The sequence below is a fragment of the Hippoglossus hippoglossus genome, chromosome 21, assembly GCF_009819705.1.
Source record: "Hippoglossus hippoglossus isolate fHipHip1 chromosome 21, fHipHip1.pri, whole genome shotgun sequence".
In the NCBI taxonomy this organism is placed as follows: Eukaryota; Metazoa; Chordata; class Actinopteri; order Pleuronectiformes; family Pleuronectidae; genus Hippoglossus; species Hippoglossus hippoglossus.
Window position 1 is genome coordinate 13,514,095 of NC_047171.1, and position 26,319 is coordinate 13,540,413.

Sequence of the window (26,319 nt, forward strand, 5' to 3'; positions counted from 1 at the left end):
CACACACACACACACACACACACACACACACACACACACACTCACACTATAAGACAGGAAACCAGAGACAGAGCCTGACTATAAATCGCACATGCTGACTCTGGCATGCCACCAGATGACCGAGAATGAAATGGAACAAATTCCTTTTTGCTGCACAAATATTCATACACACAATATTGCACTTGCAGCAATTGGCCTTTCAATGTTGAGGGTCGAAGGAGGAAAAAATAAAATAAAATCATATGCATTAATAATGTAGCCCACATATCTTGTGTGGGAAGAAGATTTCGTAGAGACGCATAAGGAACTAGAACAATAGCTGTGCGTCAAGATGGAGGCCAGCGTCAAAATATAAATAAATATGTATTCTAAGTTGACCCTTTATTTAAACTGCAACAGTGTTGGTTATAAGAAAAATAAGCCCACTGCTTTTATAATGTGTCATTGTGTGCACAGGCCTCTATACTGGAAAAAGCCAAAAAGAAGAAAAACACCCAATCTCGTTGTTCCTCGTTGGTGCGTAAAGGATTCCATTCAACGCAGAATGATTTATAATTACGCGTAAAATGTGTCTTATTAAAACACATTATCAAACTTTAAACAGAAATAGGTTGTCCTTCATTTTGAACCAAGCAGACATTGTACTATTCTTTTTTCCAAATAGTGGATCAATTCAAAGTACGTTTTTTCTGTTATCCCACAACATTTGCTCTATGTTGCAGCTTAAACATTTTAAGGCTAAGAAGTGTGTTTTCAGATGGAGCCTAACATTTAACGGTGGAGTTGCCCAATAGAAACAGAAAACAAAATAGTGGGGCGACCTTATTGTGTGTGTGTGTCTTTTTCTAGAGGACATGGAGGGGCTTCAGCCATTATGCGCAAAGATGGGGAGCATTGCTGCAGTCGAAATTCCTTTTTGTGAGAGGACAATTTACAACTTGGTAATAGACCTTTTTATGTGCCTCCATCGCCTGTCATTGGATGCCACTGGTCATGTGTGAGAGGCAAACGTCTTCATGGCTCTTTTCCTGATTTCCCAGGCGATTCTTTTTCCCACTGCATTCTGCGTCTATGCTGCTCAAACCGATGCGCCACGGTCGGCTTTCTTATTTAAAAAAGAAAAAGAAAAAAGAAAAATTCCCATTCTTTCGTTTCATCAACGTCCGGTCTGCTGTTATCTGCGGCACAAGAGCAGCCTCTTTCTCCTGGATGACAAGAGGAGCGTTTCAACTTTCTCCTTGTCTCACCTCGTCGTTTACAAACAACAGCAGCAGCAGCAGCAGCAAAAGCCACCCTGGCTTTTCCAGAAAAAAAACATCCTAATGCAGCGCATAGGTAAAACTCCCAGAATGAACATGGATTACCTCCTGGTTATAGGTAAGATTTGCATGCGTGTGAAATCAGCTTTTCTTTACATGTGCATGTGAAGTTTGACAGCTTCCTGTTTCATTAGTCATGTAAATTAGCTGAAGGGTCATATGCAGCTCGCCGGTAATTTGGCGAATTCACGTGTTTGTAGGTGTGCTGGAATAAATGGTGTTTAATGATTTAGACGTGGGAAATGTTTGGGGATTTGTTTTAGCGATGATTGAAATATGTCTTACAGCTTTTATGCTACACGAATAACTAAGAAATTAATGTTTTTCAAATGCTGGATTTTAAATGGATTCACTTGTAAATATTTTTGGAAATGTGTTGACAATTTTTGCTGTCATGTCGCTTCAATTTGGAGACATTGCTGATTGGTCATTGCAGTATTTCCCCCACTTATTAAGAGCTCCTAGTATTTAATTCACTCTTAGTTTTCGTTTTGAATCTTTGTCAACGAGCCTTTTCCCTCATTTCCCCTCTGCTATTTGACACTGAGCCCCTCACTTGTATGATCTCGCGTTTCCTCAGCCACCGGGAAATCTGCATCCATCCCCTGAACCCACTTTATCTGCGCACACTCGTTCCACTTGCCAGAAAAACACCGCACTACAATCGCCACAGAACAAATCGGCGTTGCTGCATATTGCACACATGCAGGTCTGCAGGCAGAAGAGGCTCAGTTTTCATAGCTGCTGCGTTCAGCTGCCTGGAGATGGGGGCCAACTGAACAAAGACAGTATTTCACCGCTGGCTGACAGGCAGCTGCGAAAGTATTTACAGCCTTGCTGCAATGCGGCAAAATGGACTCTGTGGAAGAGAGAAGGCTCCAGTGCAAAGCTGAGGAAATAAGAAAGCATTCAGTTTGCAGTGGTGAATCTGGAGCTGTATATATAGCTTATATTGTCTCTGTTTGTTATGTGATTATGTAGATCAATGTCCGACCACAGGGCCTGCGTGTGCACATTTTAACAGAGAGCAGTTTCCATGTATGGACGTGGTTTCATCCTTCATTCAAATCCATTCACATTTATTTTAGGCTCTTTTGTTTTATTGTGACACAGTGAGAGCCTTTCTAAACATGTTTTACATATTTGAAACCTAAAAGATACAAGAACTATTATTTTCTTTTAACAGAATGTATTCTTTATTTATTCTTTGTTCCAGTCATATAATCCAATTATTGCACTGATTGATTTACTGATATATATTTTGTTTAACTTAATAACCATCTTCACAAACGAGTTTATTCTTGCTTTATCTGCTAAATAACGAGTATTAACATTTAGCCTACATTGCAGAATATTCTCAAGTAGCCTACCGGTGGAAATCAGTTACTTATTCTCTCTACATTTTCAAATATTACTGAAATTTGCAACCTCAGATTTTAGAAATAAACAAAGATAATCTTTCAAAAAGGCTGGGAGATGATTTTCTCTTCTTTCTTGAATTAAAATATACCCAAATGTTGAGTCAAATAACAGCAACTCACTTGCTTTAAAATCCCTACTTAATTGAACAAATATTATAAGTTTGAATAGAATTAGAATATCTGAAAGCTTATATCACTTCCTTCTTCCTCTTTGAGCATCTGCACCAGCAGCTTCATGAAATGATATCGTTTCTTTTAATAGCTCGTGTGGACACATGGACATTTTTTACAGTGGAGAAGGGGGGGGGGGTCGTTAAAATTCCAGCAGAAGGCGCTGTTGCCCAACGTTCAGCCTCTCTGCGCCCACCCTGCAGTCCTTTCCTGGCAGCCTCCTGAGCGCTGTGATTGGCTGATACGCGTGGTCATGTGATGTGGTTCACGTTTGAAAGCGGGCTTTGGAGAATTGGTGTGAGTTTGTTTCAGACTGTAGTTGCAGCTGAATGAGGAATTGTGTTGGTGAATCTCAGTGGGATCAGCCATTGTGAATATGTATGAATGCATCTGGGTTATTTCTGTGTTTGAGCGTTGAGAGGTGGTTTCCTGTTGCCACAGTCAAAAGGAAAACAACTGTTTATTGCATTATTCTAACACAGACAGCACATATAGGAGACTGGGACAATTTCAAGAGGTTGCACAGACAAGATTCCACATTGTGACACAGATTCTTGAGATCTTATACTCTGACATCTTCCTCCTGATGAAGAGGAAGCTGATGTTAAAGAACATAAACCATATTTATGAAGAGAGCTGGTGGACGTGACATTTCCTACAAGCCATTAAATCACAGATACACCAGGAATGATGCTGCTCAAACACCCAGGAGGCGATGATGGGGCTTGTACCCAAGATGAATCTCCTGAGAAACAACTCTGATTTCCAACCCTCCCATTCATCTTAATACCTGCCTCACAGTGGCGAGCATCCAAACATTGAACCCCATCATGCAGCTCAGTGTGCAGCTTGCACAGGAAAGGGAGGGGCTAACGTGCACGGCGCTCTGGGATTGGCCCGGGAGGATGAGTGACATCAGTCTTGTTGTGGCAGGTTCACTGAGGGGGAGACGTGTATTTTGGCACGAGTCAGTGACGCACGTTGAATGTTTGTGTTTTACTTTGGAGGTCAAATTGCAGCGGTGACATCACTTAAGTAAATACGTGCCACAAAGGAAATGTTTTGTTTTTCTAAAGTTGGAACAGTTCGAGATGAGATCATAGACAAAACGATTATGAGTGTGAATGAGCAGATGAAGATATGAGGCTTTTTCTGCCTGCAACGTGCTAATTACTTCAATCCAAATGAGATAAAATACTCGAAATGATATTAAAACTACTTCTAATTTGAATCCTAGTGCACCGTTGTTCCCCCTGTGTGCAATGACAGCCCCTGCAGCCCCTCGGCTTCCTCATTTCCACGACTTTTCCTCGGCGCACATCAGTGTAATCGGCGTTATTGAGTAAGTGCAACTTTGAGGGTTATTTATGGGCCAGCGCGCCGCCGTGAATGGCTGCGAGGAAACACGTGACGCCATTAAAGTTTGTTTTATGGCCTGAGACTTGACAAGCCAAAATATAATTCTCATTGTGTATTAGTAGGGAGCCTGCAGATGGGTTGGAATAGAGCTGGACTTGGCAGCAGCGGCGGTGGCGGCCGGAATCCTCCTCCTCTTCTTCTTCTTCTTCTTCCTGCTCCTGGCTGCGTGGATGCGTTTTGTTGGTGCGCCATGCGTTGCGGTCTCTGCGGTAAGCTGCGTTTTATCGTCGTGCTCGTGGTGTGCTATGGGCGTGTGTGATGTCATCAGTGCTGCTTTTACTGTCAATGCTGCAACAGTGCGAGCGCAGGATGGTCTCACAGCAAAATGTTGTGCTGCTCTATGAGAAGCTGCGTGTAACTGTGTGACCGTGTTTCGCGTTTAAAACATGTTTTTTCCACCATGATCCAATCGGTGGCTTTTTTTTTTTGCTGGATGTTGTTGAAGTCACATGATTTTGTTATTGTGCACCACCGGGCTTCTTATTTGCTTATTTATTATATCGTCACTATAGGGCTCATCTTTTTAGAAAATGTTGCTTGATTTTATTGATAAAATTAAATTAAAATGACTCTATTTTCTATTATTAATATGTTCTTTTGTTATAATTCTAAGGAAAATCTGAATTCGTTTCAATGAGCTTCAGTTATAACCACACTGGAATTTATGAATCACGAAAAACCTGCAAAAAAACCTGCACTAGCTTATAAATATAAAGCCATTTTAAAATGTTCTCAATATCATCGTCACTACAGGCCTAATCCATTTCAATTATAGGCCTTTAAGTTATTAATTTGCGCCTCTCCTGGTTGGAGATCCACTCTAATGATTAAATGGGTTTATTTGGAGTATTTAAGCTTTATTCTTTTATTATTGTCAGTCAGAAAAAAGGCTTCATATGAGGCCTGCTTATCCCTAAAATTAGATTAAACAGGCCTCATGCTTCATGCCGCTGACACACAATCACACGAGGCTGTATTTCTGCTTTTAAAAACTGTGTAAAAGTGAAGGAGTCCAGCTGGAGCTTTGAGGCTTTTTCGTTGAAGTGGAGCTGCTCCAGGAAACGCTGACTTTATCTTTCTTTTGTTGGGATTCTCGGCTTTGACCCGTCTGCAGGACTGGCAGGGGCAAGGTGAAAGACAGGTCAGCCTGTCTCACAAACACCGAAATGCGAAGTGCACGAACGACGAATATCTATTTTTAAATAGATGATTATTACAAGGCTTTTAACTGCGGTTGGAACGAATGTTTTATGGTTTTCGTGGAGTTTAAAGAGGAGTTTACAGCCCCAAGCTGCGTCAGGATAAAAAGTTGACCTCTCGCGTTTCTTCCTTGTTTTATTCTCACTCTCTAGGGACCTGTGATATAACTTTAAACTTGGAATTTTAGGGCGTGATATATGTCAATAAAGTGAGAATATTAAATCGTAGTCAAAACAACTTACAACATATTCCAGTAAATAACCAGCTCGTAAAAATGTTCCTTTTTGTTTATTTCTTCTTGTTAAAGAAGGAAACTTTTATGTTTGGCTCAAATTTTCTTCAAACCTTCACAGAAGTGCCATTTAGCCAGAGTTTCATTTTGCCTCACATTCAAATCAGAAATATAATCGAATTAATTAAATCTGACCGTAACTAACTCAATGCGTAATGCAGCTCCTATAAATCCTAAAAACTGATTTTGGGCGGATTATTTACATTTCACAATTGAAGCAAAATCTCTCAAATTATATTTTTTCCTGATAAACACATTTAGTTGGAATTAAATCATTAGAATATATTTGTGTGTGGATCCCTTTTTACGAGGGTATTTTAAATACAAAAGCCCAGTTTCAATCGTTCCCAGCCTCCATCTATTTGTAAAAGATGATTTTTTGCAGTATGTTGTCGCCACGGTGGTTTGGTTAATGGCTGGCGAGGAGTTGGTAAACTTTTGCACCCTTTGAGCTGTCAGCGGGGCCGAGACATAATCGAAGTTTCTTGATAACTTTGTAAATGACTCGGTTTGACCTCGGTGGCCTCTGGCCCCATCTTTTGGCCACTGGTGATAAACACTCTGCTTTATGAGCCTGATATCTGCTGATGTGTTTACACCACCGATCTCTTACTGGACATATGAGTTTATACATTTGATTCTGAGCTGGGAACTGGTTTATATTCTCCTTATTTTCTTCTTCTTTACCGTGAATTTGGAGTTTGAAGGAGAGCCACTGCACTGCACATAAACTTGGGTTGACCTGCAGTTTACAGGCTCATATTTTCGTTAAGTGTGGTTTTTGTCTCTTGACGTTTTACAGCTGAAAATGACAGGGGTGGCCCGGTCAGCTGTGCCCTGAGGTCCTGTTTTACTTGTTTCTTGGAGTAGCTGTGACTGACAGGACTTTTTGAAGCCACTGTCTGACTAAGTTTCGATGCAACAACCCAGAAAGTGAAAGAGAAGGAGAGGCTTGTGCTGGAGAAATGCACCAAAAGGAAATCAGCAGAAATTTAAGTAAATGGGTGATTCATTGAGACAAAGTGACACAGATTATATTATAACCCATAATAAGACTTATTCAGTGGGTGTTCTAGCCACTTGGTTGTGATGCTTGCCTCTTATTTCCTTATGCAACCTCATTTCTGTGTTTATCATCCTCAGTCTTTGGCACCTTCCAGATCCTGTTTCTTTGCAAATACAAAATAAAAGTGCGTGTGTGTGGTTCATGGGGCCAATGGTGGTCGTTTCCCGTCGTCTATATATACCCTGTAGAACCGAATTTGTGTGATGAAACCTCAGTCACAGATTCGATTCTAGGGGAGTATATGGTCGATGAAAAAACTTCGATTGATTGGCTTTCATCGGGAGCTCCGTGGTGCGCGCACAGGCTACAGTGACAGTGACTTTTATGAATGAGAGTGGATGTGACAACAGCACATGCTTCATAGGAAAGAGGCTCCTGCGGGGGCGTGCTGAAACTCTAGAGGCTCCCAGGGAATCCGATGCAAAATGTTTCACATGTTCGAGGACGGAGGCTGTTGGATGATGTTTGTGGTTGGAGTGCAATGGATTTGGTTAAAAGTACGCGCACACACACGCACAATCCAGCTGTATCTTCTCTCTCCTGTGGCTCGTTTCTGTCTCTGCCTTATTGATTCCCAGAGGCTGCTGCTGCTGCTGCTTTTGGCCAATAGGCTCCTGCAGGAGACAGTTTTTTTTTTTTGGTCAAAGGGATGGGAGCAGATGAAGTGATGAGATTCGTGTAACTTTTGGATGACCCCTTCTTGACAAAGACAGTGTCCATCAATTGTCCTCAGTCATTATGCGCTGCTTTTATGCCAAGGGGCTTTTTGTGTCTTTTGTTGGTTTCTCTGTTCAACACTGCGCCTTCAAGTTAGACTTTAGAAACTGATATGTTTGTATTTATGTGGAAAAAACAACCTCGTGCAACAATATAAGTTTATTTTTTAAATGTTGTAAATTTAAAACATAAATATTGAGATACATTTAGACTATGTGTATTTTTTATTTTCATTTCTCATCTTTATTTTCCTTTTTTCCAACGTGAATATGTTTAAAAGTATTATTATTATTAATGTATTCCCCCCGGGGTTTGACTTAGACGCATCTTAAGTTGTATCAAATTGCTCTTAGTTGTATGTTTACTCGCGTGTGGACCTGCATCACCTCCATTGGCCGATCTGGTCACATGGTTCGCTAACTTTATTCAGTTGACACCAAGTAGGAGGGCTTTATGGAGGGAAGGGGAAAAAAAGACAACTCGAGAAAAATTAGTATTTTCTACCTTCAGAAATTAATGGCCATGAGTTCGTATATGGTGAACTCTAAGTATGTGGACCCGAAATTTCCTCCCTGCGAGGAATATTCACAGAATAACTATATACCTGACCAGGGCACGGACTTCTTCAGTCCATCGCAGGACGCAGACTTTCAGCATCCAGGGATCTACCCACGGCCAAACTACACGGAGCAGCCCTTCAGCTGCACCACTGTGCAGGACTCCACGGTGCAGCCACGGGGTCATGTGCAGGAGAGATCCGGCCACGCGAGCCCCTTTGGCGCAGAGACTGAGACGGGGCCCCCGGTGCCCGTGGCCGGACCCCGGACTTGTGGACAGCAGCAAAACACAAAGAGTCAAAATGGGGTACAAGCCAAGCAGCCTGCAGTAGTTTACCCCTGGATGAAGAAAGTCCACATTACTAATGGTAAGTGTCCTTCTTCTTCTCCCCCCTCCCCTAATATGGACGTAGTGAGACCTGCAGTTTAGAAATCATTCAGTGCAATATTTATGGGAGTCTTTGAAAGGCCTCGCCAATTACACAAGTCATAAATTTTTATAGCTCAGGAAATAGGCCGCGAGGTGAGCGCCTGAAAGCTCCTGAAAACACATATTGACCGCTTGTAATCGTGCTTCAATCTGCTTTAATCCACTTTCAAATCATTCATAATTTCCTGCTCGGGTTTCCATGTGAATTGTCTTAAAGTTTGCGCGCCCCGGGTAAAAAAAAGAAAAAAAGGAACCCACTCCAGTATTGTTTTTGCCCTGCATGCTACACTGGCCACATTTGCTGACTTCTTTTGTGTGTGTGTGTTGTTTTCTTTTCCCAACAGTGAACCCAGATCACACGGGACCTGAGCCCAAACGGTCCAGAACAGCCTACACCCGGCAGCAGGTCCTGGAGCTGGAGAAGGAGTTTCATTTTAACAGGTACCTGACCAGGCGGCGGCGGATCGAGATTGCGCACACGCTTTGTCTCTCCGAGAGGCAGATCAAGATCTGGTTCCAGAACAGACGGATGAAATGGAAGAAAGATCACAAGCTGCCCAACACCAAGGGCAGATCCGCACCAGCCTCCAGCCATCTGCAGAGCATTCAGAAGGATAACCAGACTGATATCACAGCATTATAAGGAAGGATGGATAAAAGGAAGGAAGGAGAGAGGTGCCATGTCTTATTAGAAGTTAACTGTACATAAAAAAAGACAAAGGTTGCATCTGACTTTTTTGCATGGACTGATGTCGTTCTTTACCTTTTATTATTTTTTTAATTTAACGAAAATGACCCCAGCAGTGTTGACTCAAGACTGAGTCAGAAAATCAATCAGTCTTTGTAACTGAGAGATTTGTAATTTTGCAAGTTCCTTCTTTTAATTTTCCTCAAAGAGACACAAATGCATCGAAACTTTATTTTTTTCTTTACTTTATTTTTGATTTTTGGGACGTTTCCCCCCTGAGGACATTTAATGATCAACCCTCGCCTGATTTCGTGGATTTAAACCAAGTGATTCTGCGCCTCTTATAACGTGGATTCACAGACTTCTTTATTCAGAACAGGGAAGCCCTTCGTTCCAATTACGCACAAAGGTTTTATTTTTCCTCCTGGTGAATCTTCATATTAAACGCACAATAAATAAATAAACACATGCATATATAGGCCTATATATATATATATATAGAAAATATATATACTTGAAGCATTTATTTGCATAGAGGCACGCCAAACACAATTTCGTAAATCGCAGAATTCCCGCTGGATATTTCAGTTCCACGTTTTTCTTTGTGACTTGTATGTTTTTAACTTATTTTGTACAATAAAGCTTTGAGAAAAATAAAAATTTCTAAAATAGCCTAAAAGCAAGACATTCCTGTGTGCAAACTATTCTGAGTGCCCTTATAAATCTCTCCTGACATCTTTGTAAACAGTGTACATTTTCAGAGGCTCTCTCGTGCCATCTGAAACCCCTACATGAGAGATCATTTGTTTCCTGCATGGCATCGACTGACTTCGATATTGGATGTTTTTTTCCCTCTCAATCGGAAATAATCAAATCCAGAATATTTAGGATTATTATTATAGTTTATTTTTCTTCGTTGATATGAATTTCCACGTTATTATTTATTTGTTTAAAGAACGTGTAGATTTGTTCGTGTTATGGCACACATGCAATTTTTAATTGAAAAGTATTCGTTAAACTTTAATTAATCTAAGAAAATATGTGTCTTGTGCGTCATTGGCATGGCTTTACGCAAAGGTTTTTCAGTCTTAGTTTTTCCTTTTTTAGTTTTCCATTCACCCCAGGCCAACCGAGGGGGTTTTCACGTCACGTAAGACAGATATTTCTTGTTTTACACCGTTATTGTCTTCGGACAGACACACAAAAAGCCCAGAAGCTCTCCCAGTATCCGAGGAGGTCTTCCCTCTGAAGTCTTCGCGATGAGAGAGTTGAAAAGGTATTTGAAGCGAAGGTCGACAAAGCAGCAGTGGCAGGTTCATCCAGGGGACACGTTTCAGCCGCAAGGACTGACCCCAGCACCCCTGACCCGCCGGACAGGCAGCATTTTCCCTCCCAGGCGTTTCTTCGCCTCCCTCAGTATTGGAGCTTCTTTCTCCTCCACACTTACAAAAAAAAGCTCCAAGAATGCACAGTAAGAGTCAGTGCGTGAAATCCACTCTTTTACACTTTTTACAACAGTATTTATATCAGACCAAAAGCTTCTGATTTGCGCATCTGTCTCCTCATGTCAAGATATCGCCTACAGTCTTTTTTGGTTTTATTTTTGTACATGCTTTCTACCTTGTATTGTGCATTGAGATGTGAGAAGTATATTGGAAAGAAAATAAAGATTTCTACTGATTATGCATTTAAATGTTTGCAAAATGCACTTTGTCGCGAGATTTATTTATATTTATTCTATTACTAGAAATAATTTCACATGGAGGAAATGTATTTTTCCCTCTGTCACATTGAGGATTTTATATTTTGGCAAATTTCTCCAAACCTAATTTTTATTTAATTGTATTTCTAAAATGGGTTCTTCAGCTCCATCAGGTTTTGCACCTTTTACAAAAGAAACACTTTTGGTGTGAAAGCAGTGTTTCTTTTTCCCACTGGTGACAGGAACGTGGAGCCAAATGGAGCTCTAGACAAAACACGCACAAATGCACCAAACGTGCGCTGTTTGGGCAAATTCTGCCTCGTCCCCTGTCAAGTGTGAGAGTAGAAAACACAAATGTGCCATTTTTTACATAACCACTGGAGTAAATCTTTAAAAATGTGATAAAGAAGGAGTTACTATTCCTCCCCGTCTCTATTTTCACTCGTTAGCTCTTATCAAAACCAGCTCATTCTGTGCGTAAAACATCCTCGTGAAAAACGCTCTGAAGCGCTTATCAAGCTGATTACATTCCACGAAAAGCACATTTAGATTAGAAGTTTAATTCAACTCTTCCATGTAGATTGATTTCCCCGTGACTTTTTAAAAATGGTAAAACAAACCCAAATGTCCATGAAGTCCACTGTGCCCCTGAGACTCAAACTGACAAAGAGAAACTTTTCCAGATTTGTTCGTCTCGCTCCAAAACCAGATTACGCCACATTGATTGCTGCTGTATAACATTACGCACATGATATAAGCCACTACAGGCTTGATAGTAGACCTCCCCTCCCCCATCACGCACACACACGCACACACACACACACACACACACACACACACACACACACACACACACACACACACACACACACACACACACACACACACACACACCTTTATTGAAGATGACCCCCTGCAACACTGACCTCCGACCCTCCACATTGCAGGAATCAGTTCTGATCCACAGACAGTGACCATATAAACAGACATGTGGAGAAACACTGTGCGCTCACTCTGCAGTGTTTTCATCCCCTGTGACCACTGTCTGATCCCCACTGACCATCTGCGGACATGCAGACGTGCACAGACCCATACATGTTTATGTGCGTATGTGTGTGTGTGTGTGTGTGTGTGTGTGTGTGTGTGTGTGTGTGTGTGTACAGGCGTTTGTCTTATGGATTCACATTGAAGCTGAGACAAAGTGATGCCACCAATCCACCATCCTGCCATAAATGATCTGCACACAGATGCTGAAGGGAGGATGAGAAGGGGAGGGAGTTATAGGTGCTGACAATTGCACATCTAACTAACCTATTCTAACTAATACACATTTACTACAAGACAGTGAGTTCAGCTCTTTATTTGTTATTCAAAAGTCATTAAACATGAAAAACAGGAACACAAAATGGCCAGAAACCAACATTAAATGGAAAATAAAGACGTGATAACACTTTTCTCTCCCTCAGCTGTTCTCAGGTCAGATCAGCCTACTACACACCGTGCAGCGTGTAGCCACACTGACCTACATGTCTGAGCAGCAATAAATGGGAGCCAAAGGCAGTGCCATTTTCAATGACACTGCACCGAGTGTAAGGAACACAGCGTCGTTGCTCTCCATCCGGCCATATTTGATTTCCAGCTGGTTTCGCAGAAGCCTCCTCTCTTCCGAGCCCAGAGTCCAAACCCCCTCTAAAGATACATTAAAGTGCGCTGTCTGCATTCAGAGATATCATCCAGAGACCATACCACTCCGCTCTCCACTCCTCGACCACGTGATTGTCTAAATAATTAATGCAGCACGTCCCCCTAGAAACACGGCGTCGTCATTAATCGCAAGGACTCTATCAGACTTGAAAACTGAAGAGATCCCCCAAGAAAATAATATCCGATTCCCGAACGCAAGCGTAAAAAGCCGCGCACTTTTAGCGACACATCCGAACCGATGGATGCTTGGGTAGGTAAATATTTCAGCATTTTCTCATGTTGAGCGCTGTGGCTGCTGAATGACGATATCAAATGTCGTGATATTTTGATAAATTGCTCCTTTTGATGTGTGAGAGGAATTGTGTACGGCTGTGGCTGCAGTCGCTCTGTGCATGTCGCTTTCCTTTTCTTTTCCAACATATAAATGATAGTAGAAATTGCAGCCCTGGGTGTCGGTGTTTGCAGTTTTACGCATGCATCTTGAAATGGATTGATAGGAGAAGTGGTGAAAACGAAGGGACGCTGACATGTATTTATGGATGCTCGCTCTAAATAAATGCTCTTTCGGACACATAGCTCATTGGGGCTCCTCCACTGGGTCCATTAATTCTTTTATTCTGGCTTTAAATCCGATTTTAATCAATTTAGCCCGAAATAAAAACACATGACTAAATGTTTTCTTTGAAAACATCCAACATTTTGAATTCCAAACTGCCATGTTTTGTTGGCAACACATCTTCTCTTTTTATTGTGGATTTTTCCCCCCTCACTATAAGATAAATAACAGGTTATTTATCTCTCTTTTTTCTCTTTGTGGGACAGTCTGTTTTTATTGTTAGAGGGAATGATCTCATTTTGATTTCTCAGAGGTTTAGTGGAAGTTTGGCCAGGATGACACTTCTGCCTCCTTGTAAATCATTCTCAGTAATTCCTGAAAGGGTGCGAGGCTGTTGGGGGGCCGGGCGAAAACTGTAAATCTTTCACTTTTATTACCCTCCGAACATATGCTGCGACGCTACCAGTCCTGCATCCCTTCTTCTTCAGCTTCTCCTCCTCCTGCTTCTTCTTCTCAGCAACGATAAAACCACCGGGGCTCTGCCGACGCTCTCTGCGGCTCCAAATCCTCATCTTCCAATCCATCCTGGCGACCTTTTTTTAATCCATTTATTTACCACCTATCAAACAGTGGTATTATTTAATTTACCTTTTATTTTTTTCTCTCCTGTGATTGATAGTGAAAACAATGCAGGGAAAGACACGGTTCCCTCACTCTTTGTGTTTCTGCAGAGTGTGAAGACCGACACAACAAACAAAAGATGATAATGTGCTTTATTTGAATACAATCCAGTCCCAGATGGAGGAGGCAGAAAAACCCACATGTCATTTATTTCATAAATCATTTTCAAAATGCACTTCCCACATCTTTGCAGTAATTGGGCGACTAAACAGGACCTCGAGAGAAAGTATTGTACTGTTATCATTATAAAATAACGCATGTGGGCTATTGTATAGGCCAATTTATAGATTTTATTGTGCAAATCCTGATAGTTTCTATTCGTGGATAAATAATGTTAAAAAATTCCCAAAAAGGAGGAAATTTCCAAAGCTGCTGCAGCATTTAAAACGCACAAATCCCTTTTACGCAAATGCACTGCACTGAATCCTCCAACTACTCCCCCAAATAGTGCACGAGATCATGCACATCTTTAATACCCAAACAAAACCATATCTGCTCACATGCTCACATGTGTTTAAATACTGGATGTGGCGCAGGCGAGATGCAACGCTCGCAGTTCAGGGGCAGATGAGAAGAAATGGGCAGTGGGACATTTCCACACAGTTGAGGAGGAAATAAACGCCACCCTTTATCAAAATGGATTGGTGAGGTAAGGCTTGGATGAAGAAGGGAACAATCACGTGAACAAATATGCTTGTATCTTAAGGCAGCGCCTTTATTTGTCACCATAACGCGTCTGAAACAGCCTAAAAAAAACCCTCACTGATGTTATAGCTCCAAATCTGCACAGGCCTATCACTTTTTGAATTCCTGTATATTCCAATGGGTGATTGATTGCCAGGGATTTTTTTTTTTCTGGAATAAGGATACCTTGTTCGCTTTTTATTGGTAGTTGAATGCGAGTCCTTCCATTCTTTCGGGAATACTGTCTCCATTGGTATATGGAAATGTCTGAAAAACAGCAAGATCAGGTTTAGGACAGCATTGTCTGCAGACAAAGGGTGAAGGATTTATTCCAGTAGAGGAGCTGAGGCTGAGAGGGAAACTGCTCCATGATGAATTGATTCACAGGTAAGCAACTGCGAGGCACAAAGCAACCTTTAACCACGGGTTAATATAATGCAAGGGGAAATATTTATGATTTATTCCACTCAGGGAGCTGATGCTTGTTAATGTCGCTCTCTCCGGCGAACCTGCAGCGGATCTGGGATATCCATGCACAGCTACTCCTCAAAAAGCAGCGCTCCTATTCATTGTTTTTCCTCAAATATTATCGACACATTGAGCCTGAGCTGCCCTGCTGCTTTTTATTCTTCTTTTCAGCTGATTTTCTAAATCCTCGACTCGGAGGAAGAAGTAGCAGAGGAACTTTTCTCTTTTTTTTCGCCTCTTGGATCGTAAATCACATTAATTTGTTGTCTTATCGTCACAGTGGCGTTTGCCGTGATTTATGTGGTTTCAACTGTATGGCTTTGTTAACCTGCGACGTTATATTATACATGAGTTCATATTGGATGTTTGGAAGGATGACCGGGCTGGAGAGTCGACAAGGACAAAGGCACATACTCATATTTTCCTGCTGTTTGGACACTTTTCTCTTGCATTTTGGTTAATTGTGGCTCATGCGTAATTTTGTTTATCTACATGGGAATAAACAACAGGCCTGGGATATTGTTTATAAGTCAAATGTTCCCCATGTGGTTAACATACTATTAATTATTTGACAAGGAATTAAGTTTTAATTTATCAGCATTTGCATCTTTTTCAACTATATACCCACGATTCTGCGTCTTTTTCAGTTGAATCTCTGCAGGATCGCTGCTGAATTTCTACCGAAAATTACGCATTTTACGCATTTTGTTCAGCAGCACATATTTTCTTCAGGGGAAAAAAAACAAACCTTGCATTTTCTCACAACAACAGCGAGTATAGGAGAATAATATTATTTTAAATTATTATAAGCTGCTATTATGGTTGAATAAATGTAAATACAAACGCCTCTCATTGTTGTTTAACTCAGACGCTGAAGGGAAGAAGTGAGATAATAACACTCCACACTGACTCCGGCCCTTTTGTGCGAGGCAAACTTACCGTAACAGCGCGTAGGCGAAAAACACTGTGGTTTGAATGGAGGACCATGTCTGCGACTAGTAGCTCAGTGTGCACCAACGCACTTGAGGCGCTTATTATTGACCAGCTTTAACAAATAGTCCACACCGAAGGAATTCAAAATCTCCATCGCATTTAAAACAAAAAAAAATATCCTTAAATTTGAGGGAGGTAGAAACATCGATGCTTTCCAATAACAGGGGAAAAGTAATAAATACAAATGGGTTTTCTGAGGTTTCATCTCTACTCTCTTGCCGCCGCTCCAGCATCTTTGTCCTCGGCTGGAAATCTGCTCTGACTTTTGGTTGAGACTTGAGGCTACTTGAAGCCAAACTGCTCGTTGTTCATTAAACTTTGACTTAAACGCTGAATGACCCACGGGTCAGCCAAAAAAGCTTATGACTGCTGAATATTTGGCCTGGCTCTTTGTGTAAAAAGTGCACATGCAAGACTTTTCACTCTCAAGCCGTTGAAAGCAGAGAGTTAAAGAAAACCGTCACACATGGTCATTGCAGGGACAATATTCACCTTTAGTGAAATTAAACAAGCACAAAATTTCATGTGGTCCAGAGATAATTTGAATTATAAAATGTTTTTTTCTGACTGGAGCTTGAATTTCCACATCTTCTAATTAATTGTATTAAAAACAGGTGAAAATAACCTGGTGTGGTCCTGGTGTTAATCTTTATTTTGATCCACAATATGTTGAATTTAAGGTCCATTTATTTTTGCTGGGAGTTAAAAAAGAAGAAGAAAAAAAAAAAGAATCTCCACTTCGAAGACATTTTTATTACATTTTATTTCCCCTTGCAGGTCGAGGTGAGAGCAGCGGTGATGAATGCGTGAGGGAAACAGAGGAGATCTGCGCAGATTTCGGTGAGTAACACTTCTTTAATGAAGGGAGTGGAAGACACAGCCAACTGCTAACCAGGTGAAAGGGCGATTTGTTATTAGGCTGCATATTAACGCGCTCAGACTTTCACAGGAGGCTTAAATCACACAAACAGACATGAGGGATGGCTTTAACTTAACCTGGACGTGCCATGATTTACGCACGCAGGCCGGAGTCCCCATTTACAACAGAGCCGCTGGAATTAGGCCTAATAAACGAAGGGAACGTGCAAAAAATAAACACATGTTTACATCCTGCACATCCTCAAATATAACAAGTAGAATATCCACGCAAAAGAAAATGCGTAGAATGACGAAGAGCTTCCCCACTGCGTCCCACGATTTCCACACTTTAACGGGGCCTTCTCCAAACAATCCCATTACCTCTTTTTAAACCAGTCAAACAGCTCCAGTCTCTCAGCTCGGCGTGTGTGTGTGTGTGTGTGTCTGCAGCCTCGCTCCCAGCCAGAATGGAGGCATCATTTATAAGCCGCAGCCTGTGTATGAAGTGGGAGAAGTCGCCGAGTATGAAATTCTTTCCCTTGCCTTCCTCCTACGCGTAGTTTTACACTTCTGAGGGGCTGCGAGGCTCCAGCACTGTTTTGCTTCTCATTCCTCTCGCAGGCCGTTTACAACCATAACATTTGCGGTCATAAATTCTGCCGCGGTCCACACTGACAGGTGCAATTGTTATGCACGCCGCGCACTGCGCCTCCTCAAGCCACCAACATACAGTACAGCCGGGGCCCTTTGATATTTGTGTTTTAGTTAAAACACTGACATGATTTCTCTGTTAGGTTCCTGAAAACAAATGTAGCTGCTGTATAGAAAATATAGACTGTTTTTGCTGATTTCTGTTTGTAAACAATTTTTTTTTTTAAATGAATGGGGCACAAAAGGGAAACAGACCATCCAGCCAAAATATATTGGGTTGGGGCATGCGTAAAATCTAAAGAAATATCATATTTACCTCTCACCCCCACCCACCCACCCATTCTCTCTCTCTCTCTCTGTCACCCCCCCCCCCCCCCCCCCCCCCTCTCTCTCTCACACACACACTCACAGCTATCACCTACATTTCTGATACCAACATTAATAACAACCAGTGAAGGGTTTCACTATTTAGCTATATCTTCTATGCAGTAACCATGTGATCCAACATGCATGCGGGCCAGCCTTGGTGGGCCATACATTTCTGCTGCGGGGGAACAATGAATGACGGGCTTTGTCAGGCCGTGTGATTAGTGAAAGGGGTATTGTGTGTATGCGTGTGTCAAACGCTGATTCAGCTTATTTCTAAGGGACTCCCAAAGCCTCCCAGAGGGTCATTTCGGTGCAAGTTAAACTTTAACTGTTTTGTGCCATATAGGAGTCATGTGGACGGCTCTTGATTCTTTTGGTGGGCTGCTTGTTAAACTGTGATGTGACAGTGTTAGAGACAGTTGGTGTAGGCCTGTAATGTCTGCAGCCTGAGTCTGGGCCCAGCAGAGGCAGTCTCCTGTGAATTGGTTTATTTAAAACCTCTACTGTAAGGATTGATGTAATGTAAGGGAAGGTGCATGTATAATGAATATAGGCCTCATCCATGAGTACCCACATGAGTCTGATGTATTTCTCTTTATAGGTCACAGACTGGAGCAACGGTGGGAAACACCAATCACGTGAATAAACAACACCCATGCCATTGGATAGAGCTGCACTGGCTTATTGGCTTTGAATCTACAAAATGCAGAAAGCAACATACTACGATAACTCTGGACTTTTTGGAAACTACACCTATCCCAAACCAGACTCTTACAACTATGGCCCTGCACACCAGTCGTACCCTTCTTCCAACATTGAGAGTGACTACCAGGGCCCAGTGTGTCCCATCCAGACCCCTGCTGTCCGGCCTCCAACTCTCAAAGACAGTGACCTGAACGCAGACTGCATGCGGCAAAGCAGCAGTCAAAGCAACAGCAGCAGCAGCCAGGCCACGAGTATTGGGGAGCCGCCGGCACCACCACTGTCCGCGTCCTCCCCCAGCTCCAACAGCCCCCCGCCCCAGAAGAAGAAATCCTCATCAGGTGGCGGCTCCAGCTCTGCCACACCAGTCCTCACCAAGCAGATCTTCCCATGGATGAAGGAGAGCCGGCAGAATGCAAAGAAGGGCTCCAACGGCTCCACTGCAGGTAGAGGTCATGATGGAGGAGTGTGTGGGTGCATGAGTGTGTGTGCATGGGGGGGTGACCTATTGTGACCTGGCCTAGTTGTGCTTAAAGTTTATGACGTGGTTTTATTATGGATCATAAGATGCACATGTGTTGCCTTGCAGGTGGCGAGCTGGGTGATGATAAGAGCCCCCCTGGACCTGCATCCAAACGGGTCAGAACTGCGTACACCAGCGCGCAGCTCGTGGAGCTGGAGAAGGAGTTTCACTTTAACCGCTACCTGTGTCGCCCCCGGAGAGTGGAGATGGCGAATCTGTTGAATCTCACGGAGCGCCAAATAAAGATCTGGTTTCAGAACCGGAGGATGAAATACAAAAAGGACCAGAAGTCCAAAGGGCTGGCGCACTCCCCCCTGGGACACTCCCCGGACAGAAGCCCGCCGCTCAGCGGCCCCAATCACATTGGATACTCTGGGCAGCTCCAGAGCGTGAACAGCCTCAGCTATGACGCGCCCTCGCCCCCGTCCTTTGCCAAGCCCCAGCAGAACATGTACGGCTTGGCGGCGTACACGGCGCCCTTGGGCGGTTGCATCCCGCAGCAGAAGAGGTACCCGGGCTCCGAGTACGAACACCACGGCATGCAGAGCAACGGCTTTGCCAACGCCAATTTGCAAGGCAGCCCCGTGTACGTGGGTGGGAACTTTGTTGATTCCATGCCAGCCTCGGGCCCCATGTTCAACCTCGGCCATCTCCCCCACCCGTCATCCACCAGTGTGGACTACAGCTGTGCCGCTCAGATCCCGGGAAACCACCACCACGGACCCTGTGATCCCCATCCCACGTACACAGACCTCACCTCTCACCAAGCGTCTCAGGGAAGGATGCAGGAAGCGCCTAAACTCACACATTTGTAATATGTGGTCTCTCTCTGTGTGTGTATGCGTGCGTGCGTGCGTGTGCGTATGTGTGTATGTTCGTGTGTGTGTGTGCCAAAATTACGTTGCGCTCTTTTTATTACCTCACTAGTCTAATAACTGCGCTCCAAGCGAGTCGTGTGTATTATTACAGTATTATTGATATTACTATTAATGCTATTGTGTAATTATTTTCTAAATACTACAGCTTTGTCCATTTCTCTTGAGTATTTGGGGATGCGCAGATGAGGCACACATGCCTGGTTGTCAGTTGTTAATCTTTTTTTGTTTTCTCTCAAGTGCAATGCGCAGATTTGTTTGACTGAGTATTTTGTTCTCGCCGTTACTTGAAGGTAAGTCTTGTAGAATCACGAAAAGTAGAAGAAGCTCATCACTAGAGAGGAAGAGACAAAGAGAGAGTTAGAGACTCTTTGGGACATTTTTCTGTCTGTTTTTCCAGGATCTCACTCCTATTTATTTATTTTCTATTATGCTGCATAATCCTTTCATACTAGCATATTATAGCCTATTTATTATTTAAATCCTTTTGTATTGCACATTATTTATCGTTTTATATGCGAGTATTTATAAGTGTGTGGGGACTTTTTTGGACATGATCAGTGCACTTGGAATTGTTGGTAAAACAGGGTTTGGAGAAAAAAATGCTTTGACTCGCAGTGTATTGTTGCAAAAAAAAAAGAGCATTTCTAATTGTAAATCTGGGATAAATGGGACATTTCTATAGTGTATAAACACCACTATACAGTATGTCCATGGTTAATCTTGTTGTCAAACCTTAAGCAAAACGTAGACTATCGAAGTATCAAATATTATTATACACACCAGCATGTCATTATTTTTGTGTAGTCATTGCTATGTTTGATTTCGTCTTCCATTGTTATTCCATTGAGTTGGATTACCCATAAATTTACCTAATGATATCGAAATGTTATATTTTATTGTGTTTAACATTTTGTAAATAAAGTGCTGAAACTTGTCTTTTTTTGTTATTGCATTCTGTGGATCATTCTTATTTTGATATTCACACGCCCTGCAGCAGGAGCACGCACGCTCACCCACTGCCTGTGTGTGATGATTTTAATTCGTCCCTCAGTGGAGCTGTCAGGTTAACAGTATAGAGAGGAGGCTTATTGACTCGCAGCTCCACTGTACGGTCCAAACATTGGGAGCCAATCGATAATTAGACACCGTGATATCTAAGACTCATCAGGCGGCTCCAATGCAAAGTGCATTTCAGCGAAAATAAAGGGCTCTGGAGCTTATTGATATTTTATTGGTGTATGAGGGGAAGTGAACTTATTGCATCTTTCACGTGTCACATCATTGTTTTTAGACTTGGCCACACGATTATCAGAATAAGCCCAATCACTGCAGACTGGTTAAATTGATCGCTGCAGAATAATATAAAAAAAAAATAATAATAATAATACAGTGGAAAAAAAAACATGCCCCTTCCTTGATGGCTATTCAGAGCAGATTATTGGTAATAAAACTATAGAGGAGTAAAAAAAAAAAAAACCGAGGTGGTTCTTTGACACTGGAAATGATGCAACGATGGATGGAGGCCCGTGCGTGTGCGCGTGCGTGAGAGCGCAGTTCATCCTTTATTGCTCCTGGAGAGCCATTTCAAAGCTCATTAATCAAAAACTCGTCGCTTTCAGACTCCTCGCTGATCCCTCCTCCTCGTGAACAAAGCATTTGCATTCCACATCCAAAGGAAAGCGAGCAGCCCCCCCAACGAAATCTGTAATGGTGGAGGGGGGAAGCTGCAGGGAGAAGAATCCCAACTGCTTTCACATTTCATTTTTTTATCATTATTTCCTGCAGGTGATGTATCAGAGAATTTAAGAGCGCATCAGGGCAAATGAAAACTCGTGTCACATGGAATCATCAGCAGGTCCCACACAGCCACAGAGGTCCAGAGACTAAATAATAAAAGCCTGCAGCCATGGGAAGTGAGTGTGTGTCTCAGCAGGCAGGTTTTATCCTAAATACTCCACTTTACTTTATTCCATGATCAGATCCAGTCCGGATGGTTCTGGCTACCAGCTTCTACTTTGGGCTACAGATCATCTCAGTGTTCAGGTTGGCGGCCATTTTAACCCTGGCTGAGCTCTCTCTCTCTTCTCCCCCACTGCTGCTCCCTGCGCTGCAGGTACTGAGCCCCTGAAAGCAGTTTTAAAAATGAAAACGTATTCAAAATAACATATTCTGCCCCAAAACAAACTGAATATAAATCAGATTCTGGTGATAAACTATTATTTTTTGATCCGCATTATTTTTAGCATAAAACTGGGATTAATAGAATTTTTATTTAAATAAATGAAATTAAAAGGGAAACAAGTCGAGCTATTTAATATAATAAAATACTAACAATAAACTTTATTTACAGCACTTTCCTTAACAAGGACGTGGCCGTCAAGACACTTGACGGCCACGGGATAAAACATTAAAATACAACGTCTTTCTGCATGAGATGGTCTAACTTCAAAATCTGAACATATAAAGAAATAATGAATGTACTATATGCTATTATTATGTTTTTATATTCTATATTTGTATTTATATTGTATTTTTACATTATTTATTCGTAATATAGCCTTTAACTCTGACATATGATGAACAGATATTTTGGACAAATGCACCATCAACATAGGAACAAATCTAGAAAACGTGGCGCCTCAGGAGCATCAATTGGAGCAATAGATTTCTAGATTTTATCTTAACCCTGCTAAACTGGAAATGTGTAGCTGAGATCACATTCAGTAATAATACACACAATAAAGAAGAATCACAAAAATACAATGCAATCCAATACAACTTTATTGTATTAGAATGTAACACTAACATAGATCCTTTTAATGTAATGCAATAAAGATATTTTCGTCTCAAAAGTAAACGTCTGTGTTTCTATGAAACTACATTTATGGATCTGTTTTTTTAAGTCAAATTTGTGCATGTATGAAACAATCTTGTTTCTGTTGCTGAATAATGTCAACTTTATATAAAATATTGAAATGGATCAGGCTACTTCCTGAATGCTAGTCAGCCTGGTGCTTTGTTGGAGCAGCTGGGAGCTCATTTATTGTCCCTGATTGGATAAAAGCAGAGGAGACCACGCCTGCTCAGTGGAGGCTAATGTTTACATGTGGGGAAGTGTATAGTCCTAGTGTGGGATCACTATTAATGAGAACAAGGCACAATCTCTGCACAGGACACGCGAGGACAATCACTATTTTAATCCACATTTTTTATTTTTGACAGGTAGAGGTGTGAGTTGAGGGACAGAGAGTCTGGAGAGGATCTTTCTTTCAGAGACTCTCATGTAGAATAAAGGAGGGACAGTCATGGCTGCTTCTTGCTGTCTGTAGATCTTAAAAGGCGAAACTGGAACTGCACCAACGTGTTGCAGCCCTGGAAGAAAGTTGGTGGATGTGCACGTCGTCTTCGTCATATCGCGATGGTTCCTCCGTGCGTAAGTGAGCAGCAGCTCTCATCTCCATCCCAGGAGGGCTTTTATGTTTTACGCGCGCTGACTCCAGAGACAACAGGGAGCTTTCAGCTGAGAACAAGGTTTTACACCGAGCCTATGTGTATCTATATTTATATTTTCTATACTTTAAATTCTTCTCTGAACCGAACACAGTTATTGTGGATTATCTTCGGATCAAGACTGAGCAGAGGAAGGATTTTTTATGGCATAAAGTCAAAAGGACATGACCCATAGTTAACGGGTTTAAGAGCTGAGGAGCAGAAGAAGTGAGATGAAAAGGGCCTGAAGGTCTGATTTGTTTTTTAAACAGCAACTCATTAATTTTCTGTGATGGAGAAATAATAACAACAATATGTGTTTTGTGACTTTTACTGTCTTAAACATGATGGAAAGCTCTGACTGAAGCATATGTTACTGTAATGTGCAGGATTAATTGCTGGTGTGATTTTAATGTTTCTAAAAATTAAACTACAATATTTTTTTATTGTAGGATCCAGCCTCATTTACCTTGAACTGACTAAAATATTGTTGCCAATTTTGTGTGATAACTGAAAGCTATCAATTGATTTTAATGTTGTATATAAGTTTATTTTTAATTAATTCACCTGATTTTATTCTTCTGTATAAGCCACTCATCAGATAATAACAAGGTGCTATTTTTAATATTATTAAACCTATTGCTCTTATGCCATTTTGTGATTTAAAATTTGCTTAAGAAAATTGCCAGTGACCTCATTTTGTATTTTTATGTATGTTGATAAAAGAGAATGTATCAATATCTGAAAAGAAATGTTTTTCTAAATAAAGAACTTCATTTGATGCTCGTTCTCTCACTCTTTTTCTTATTTAAACTATTCATTCACAATACAGGAGAAACCGTTGTGTTCTTATAATAAATAATTTGTCATTTCTCCCCTCACAGTATCCACACATCTACAAACAGTGCTCATTCTATATAAAGTGTTTATATAAATGGTTTTACATCCCAGATTTTCTTGCTTGAGTCCCTTAAACTGGCAGCCAGGATTTCATCTCCTCCTCCCCCACACAGTGCTGCAGTTTAGTGATGTTCAGGGATTCTTTAGTATCAGGCGAGAGGAGGAAAAATGATCTGTACCACACACCCTGAGCATCTGTAAACACTGACAGAGGATGTGAATGTTAGAGGACACCGTTGTCACAAGTCCTTCCTGTTCTCCGGCCTCTGCTGTCATTAAGGATTCACCACACACACAGTGTGGAGGTGAGTGAGCAGAGGAGGCGCACACTGGGCTTGTGGTGCAGGGGACGGGGGCATCTGTGTTGTCTGCCAACTCGGTCTGCACTGTATGTTATGTGCACAATCACTGCGTGACTTACATCACCATGTTATTAATGCAAAATCATCCCTGAATGGACAGAAATAGTTTGATAAACGTGAAAACCCTGAAATAAGACTGCAGCACTCCAATCAGGAATGACTGACTGGTGCACAGTTGCTTTCCATTTTTGCAAAATCCACATCTGAAGCCCATAAAATATTGAAATACTATTTTCCCTGTCAGCTCCTTCTCCCCTCTTCTCCTCTGCTGCTGACAGAAATGGATTCCCCATGCACAAAGCGTAGGTGGCCTTTGTTTTGCTCACCCATGGGAGCCCACGCCACAACAGCCGTCTTAGTGTTTTCAAATCAGAACATGCAAAAAAAAAAAAAAATGAGGGGAGCTGAAGAAAGATGAGAATTGATGTGAGACTGAAACTCTGGCTGTGATACATTCATTTCTGTGGTGCGGCTAAAGTGTTGCTGATTCATAAAACATTTCAACTTTGAGAAAACCAAGCAGCCAAACCGCCAAGAATAACAGTAGCCGAGGTCCCCCACATTGATCATGCATGTTGTCACAGAAACTGATGTGCGTGGATTTATCGCAGCTCTTATGTGTTAGTGATATTGATATAATTGTAACTATAATAAATGACTCACTCCTCTGGGTATGATTTAGAGGGCTTGGCGAAAAGGCTCCTCTCCTCCTTCCTTCCTCCGTGTGAAAGATGGCTCAGTGATGTGAGGAAACCTGAAGTAACTCATACATTACCCGAGCCTTGACTACAATGCACTGGGTAGTCTATATCAAAAAGTATTAGTGCCTCAACCTTCTTCTGATGCTCATATGGATTTCTTTCACAGCATTTTCTGTATGAAATTATGAGTGAATAAATTGCATCTTCATTTATCTTCGAAAAAACCCTTCTGTGCTGACTGCGATACTCAGCTCTCAGCACTTTACATAATTATATTAGTCTTCTGCTACACCACAAAATTGATTGCCCAGGAAAATGAACCTGGCTTTGCTATAAATTACACCTATGGATCATAAGAAATGTGTTATTTTGTTTAAAATAGTACCTAATATAATTAGAGCTCTAATTCATGGCAAGCTACAAGTGTGCCTATTACAGTAACAGGGTTTGGAATTTAATCTGTCTGCTGGATAAAGAATGATCCCGTGTGGTTTTCATTTGTAATCCCAGACACATTATTTCAGTAAAATAGTCTATGACTTTTAGATATGAGAGATGGATTGTTGAATGAATAACTATATTCATATAATTTTCAGTATCAAAGTTAACAATTCAACCATGGAAGGAAGTTTCAACGTTTGTCCCAAGGCCTATAACTTTTCTTTTTACAGTGAAACAGACTCTGGCTTCATGTAATGCAGATCTCTATTAGTGTAAACGCACAGGATCTGCAGGAAGATTTACTGCGGACCACAGAAAGTAATAAAATACTGTAAAGACAAGAAAACTCAAGTTTTTAGGAAATGTCACTCAAATAT

At 41.6% G+C, this 26,319-nt stretch overlaps 2 protein-coding genes across 2 annotated transcripts; both read left to right on the forward strand.

Moving 5' to 3' along the window:
* Positions 1-7,191: 7,191 nt before the first annotated feature.
* hoxd4a (homeobox D4a) lies at positions 7,192-11,324 on the forward strand. The gene is made up of 2 exons (XM_034574563.1): positions 7,192-8,530; positions 8,937-11,324. The coding sequence occupies exons 1-2, from the start codon at positions 8,059-8,061 to the stop codon at positions 9,233-9,235; spliced, it is 771 nt and encodes a 256-aa protein (XP_034430454.1). The 5' UTR covers positions 7,192-8,058; the 3' UTR covers positions 9,236-11,324.
* Positions 11,325-12,300: 976 nt separating this feature from the next.
* Positions 12,301-20,984, forward strand: hoxd3a (homeobox D3a). The gene is made up of 4 exons (XM_034574562.1): positions 12,301-12,936; positions 16,846-16,908; positions 18,548-19,094; positions 19,238-20,984. The coding sequence occupies exons 3-4, from the start codon at positions 18,650-18,652 to the stop codon at positions 19,984-19,986; spliced, it is 1,194 nt and encodes a 397-aa protein (XP_034430453.1). The 5' UTR covers positions 12,301-12,936; positions 16,846-16,908; positions 18,548-18,649; the 3' UTR covers positions 19,987-20,984.
* The last annotated feature ends 5,335 nt before the right edge of the window (positions 20,985-26,319 follow it).

Coding starts and splice junctions, on each gene's coding strand:
- hoxd3a (XM_034574562.1), top strand. CDS start 18,650: ATGCAGAAAGCAACATACTACGATAACTCTGGACTTTTTGGAAACTAC. Junction 19,095..19,237: donor CTCCAACGGCTCCACTGCAG/GTAGAGGTCATG, acceptor GTTGCCTTGCAG/GTGGCGAGCTGGGTGATGAT.
- hoxd4a (XM_034574563.1), top strand. CDS start 8,059: ATGGAGGGAAGGGGAAAAAAAGACAACTCGAGAAAAATTAGTATTTTC. Junction 8,531..8,936: donor GAAAGTCCACATTACTAATG/GTAAGTGTCCTT, acceptor TTTTCCCAACAG/TGAACCCAGATCACACGGGA.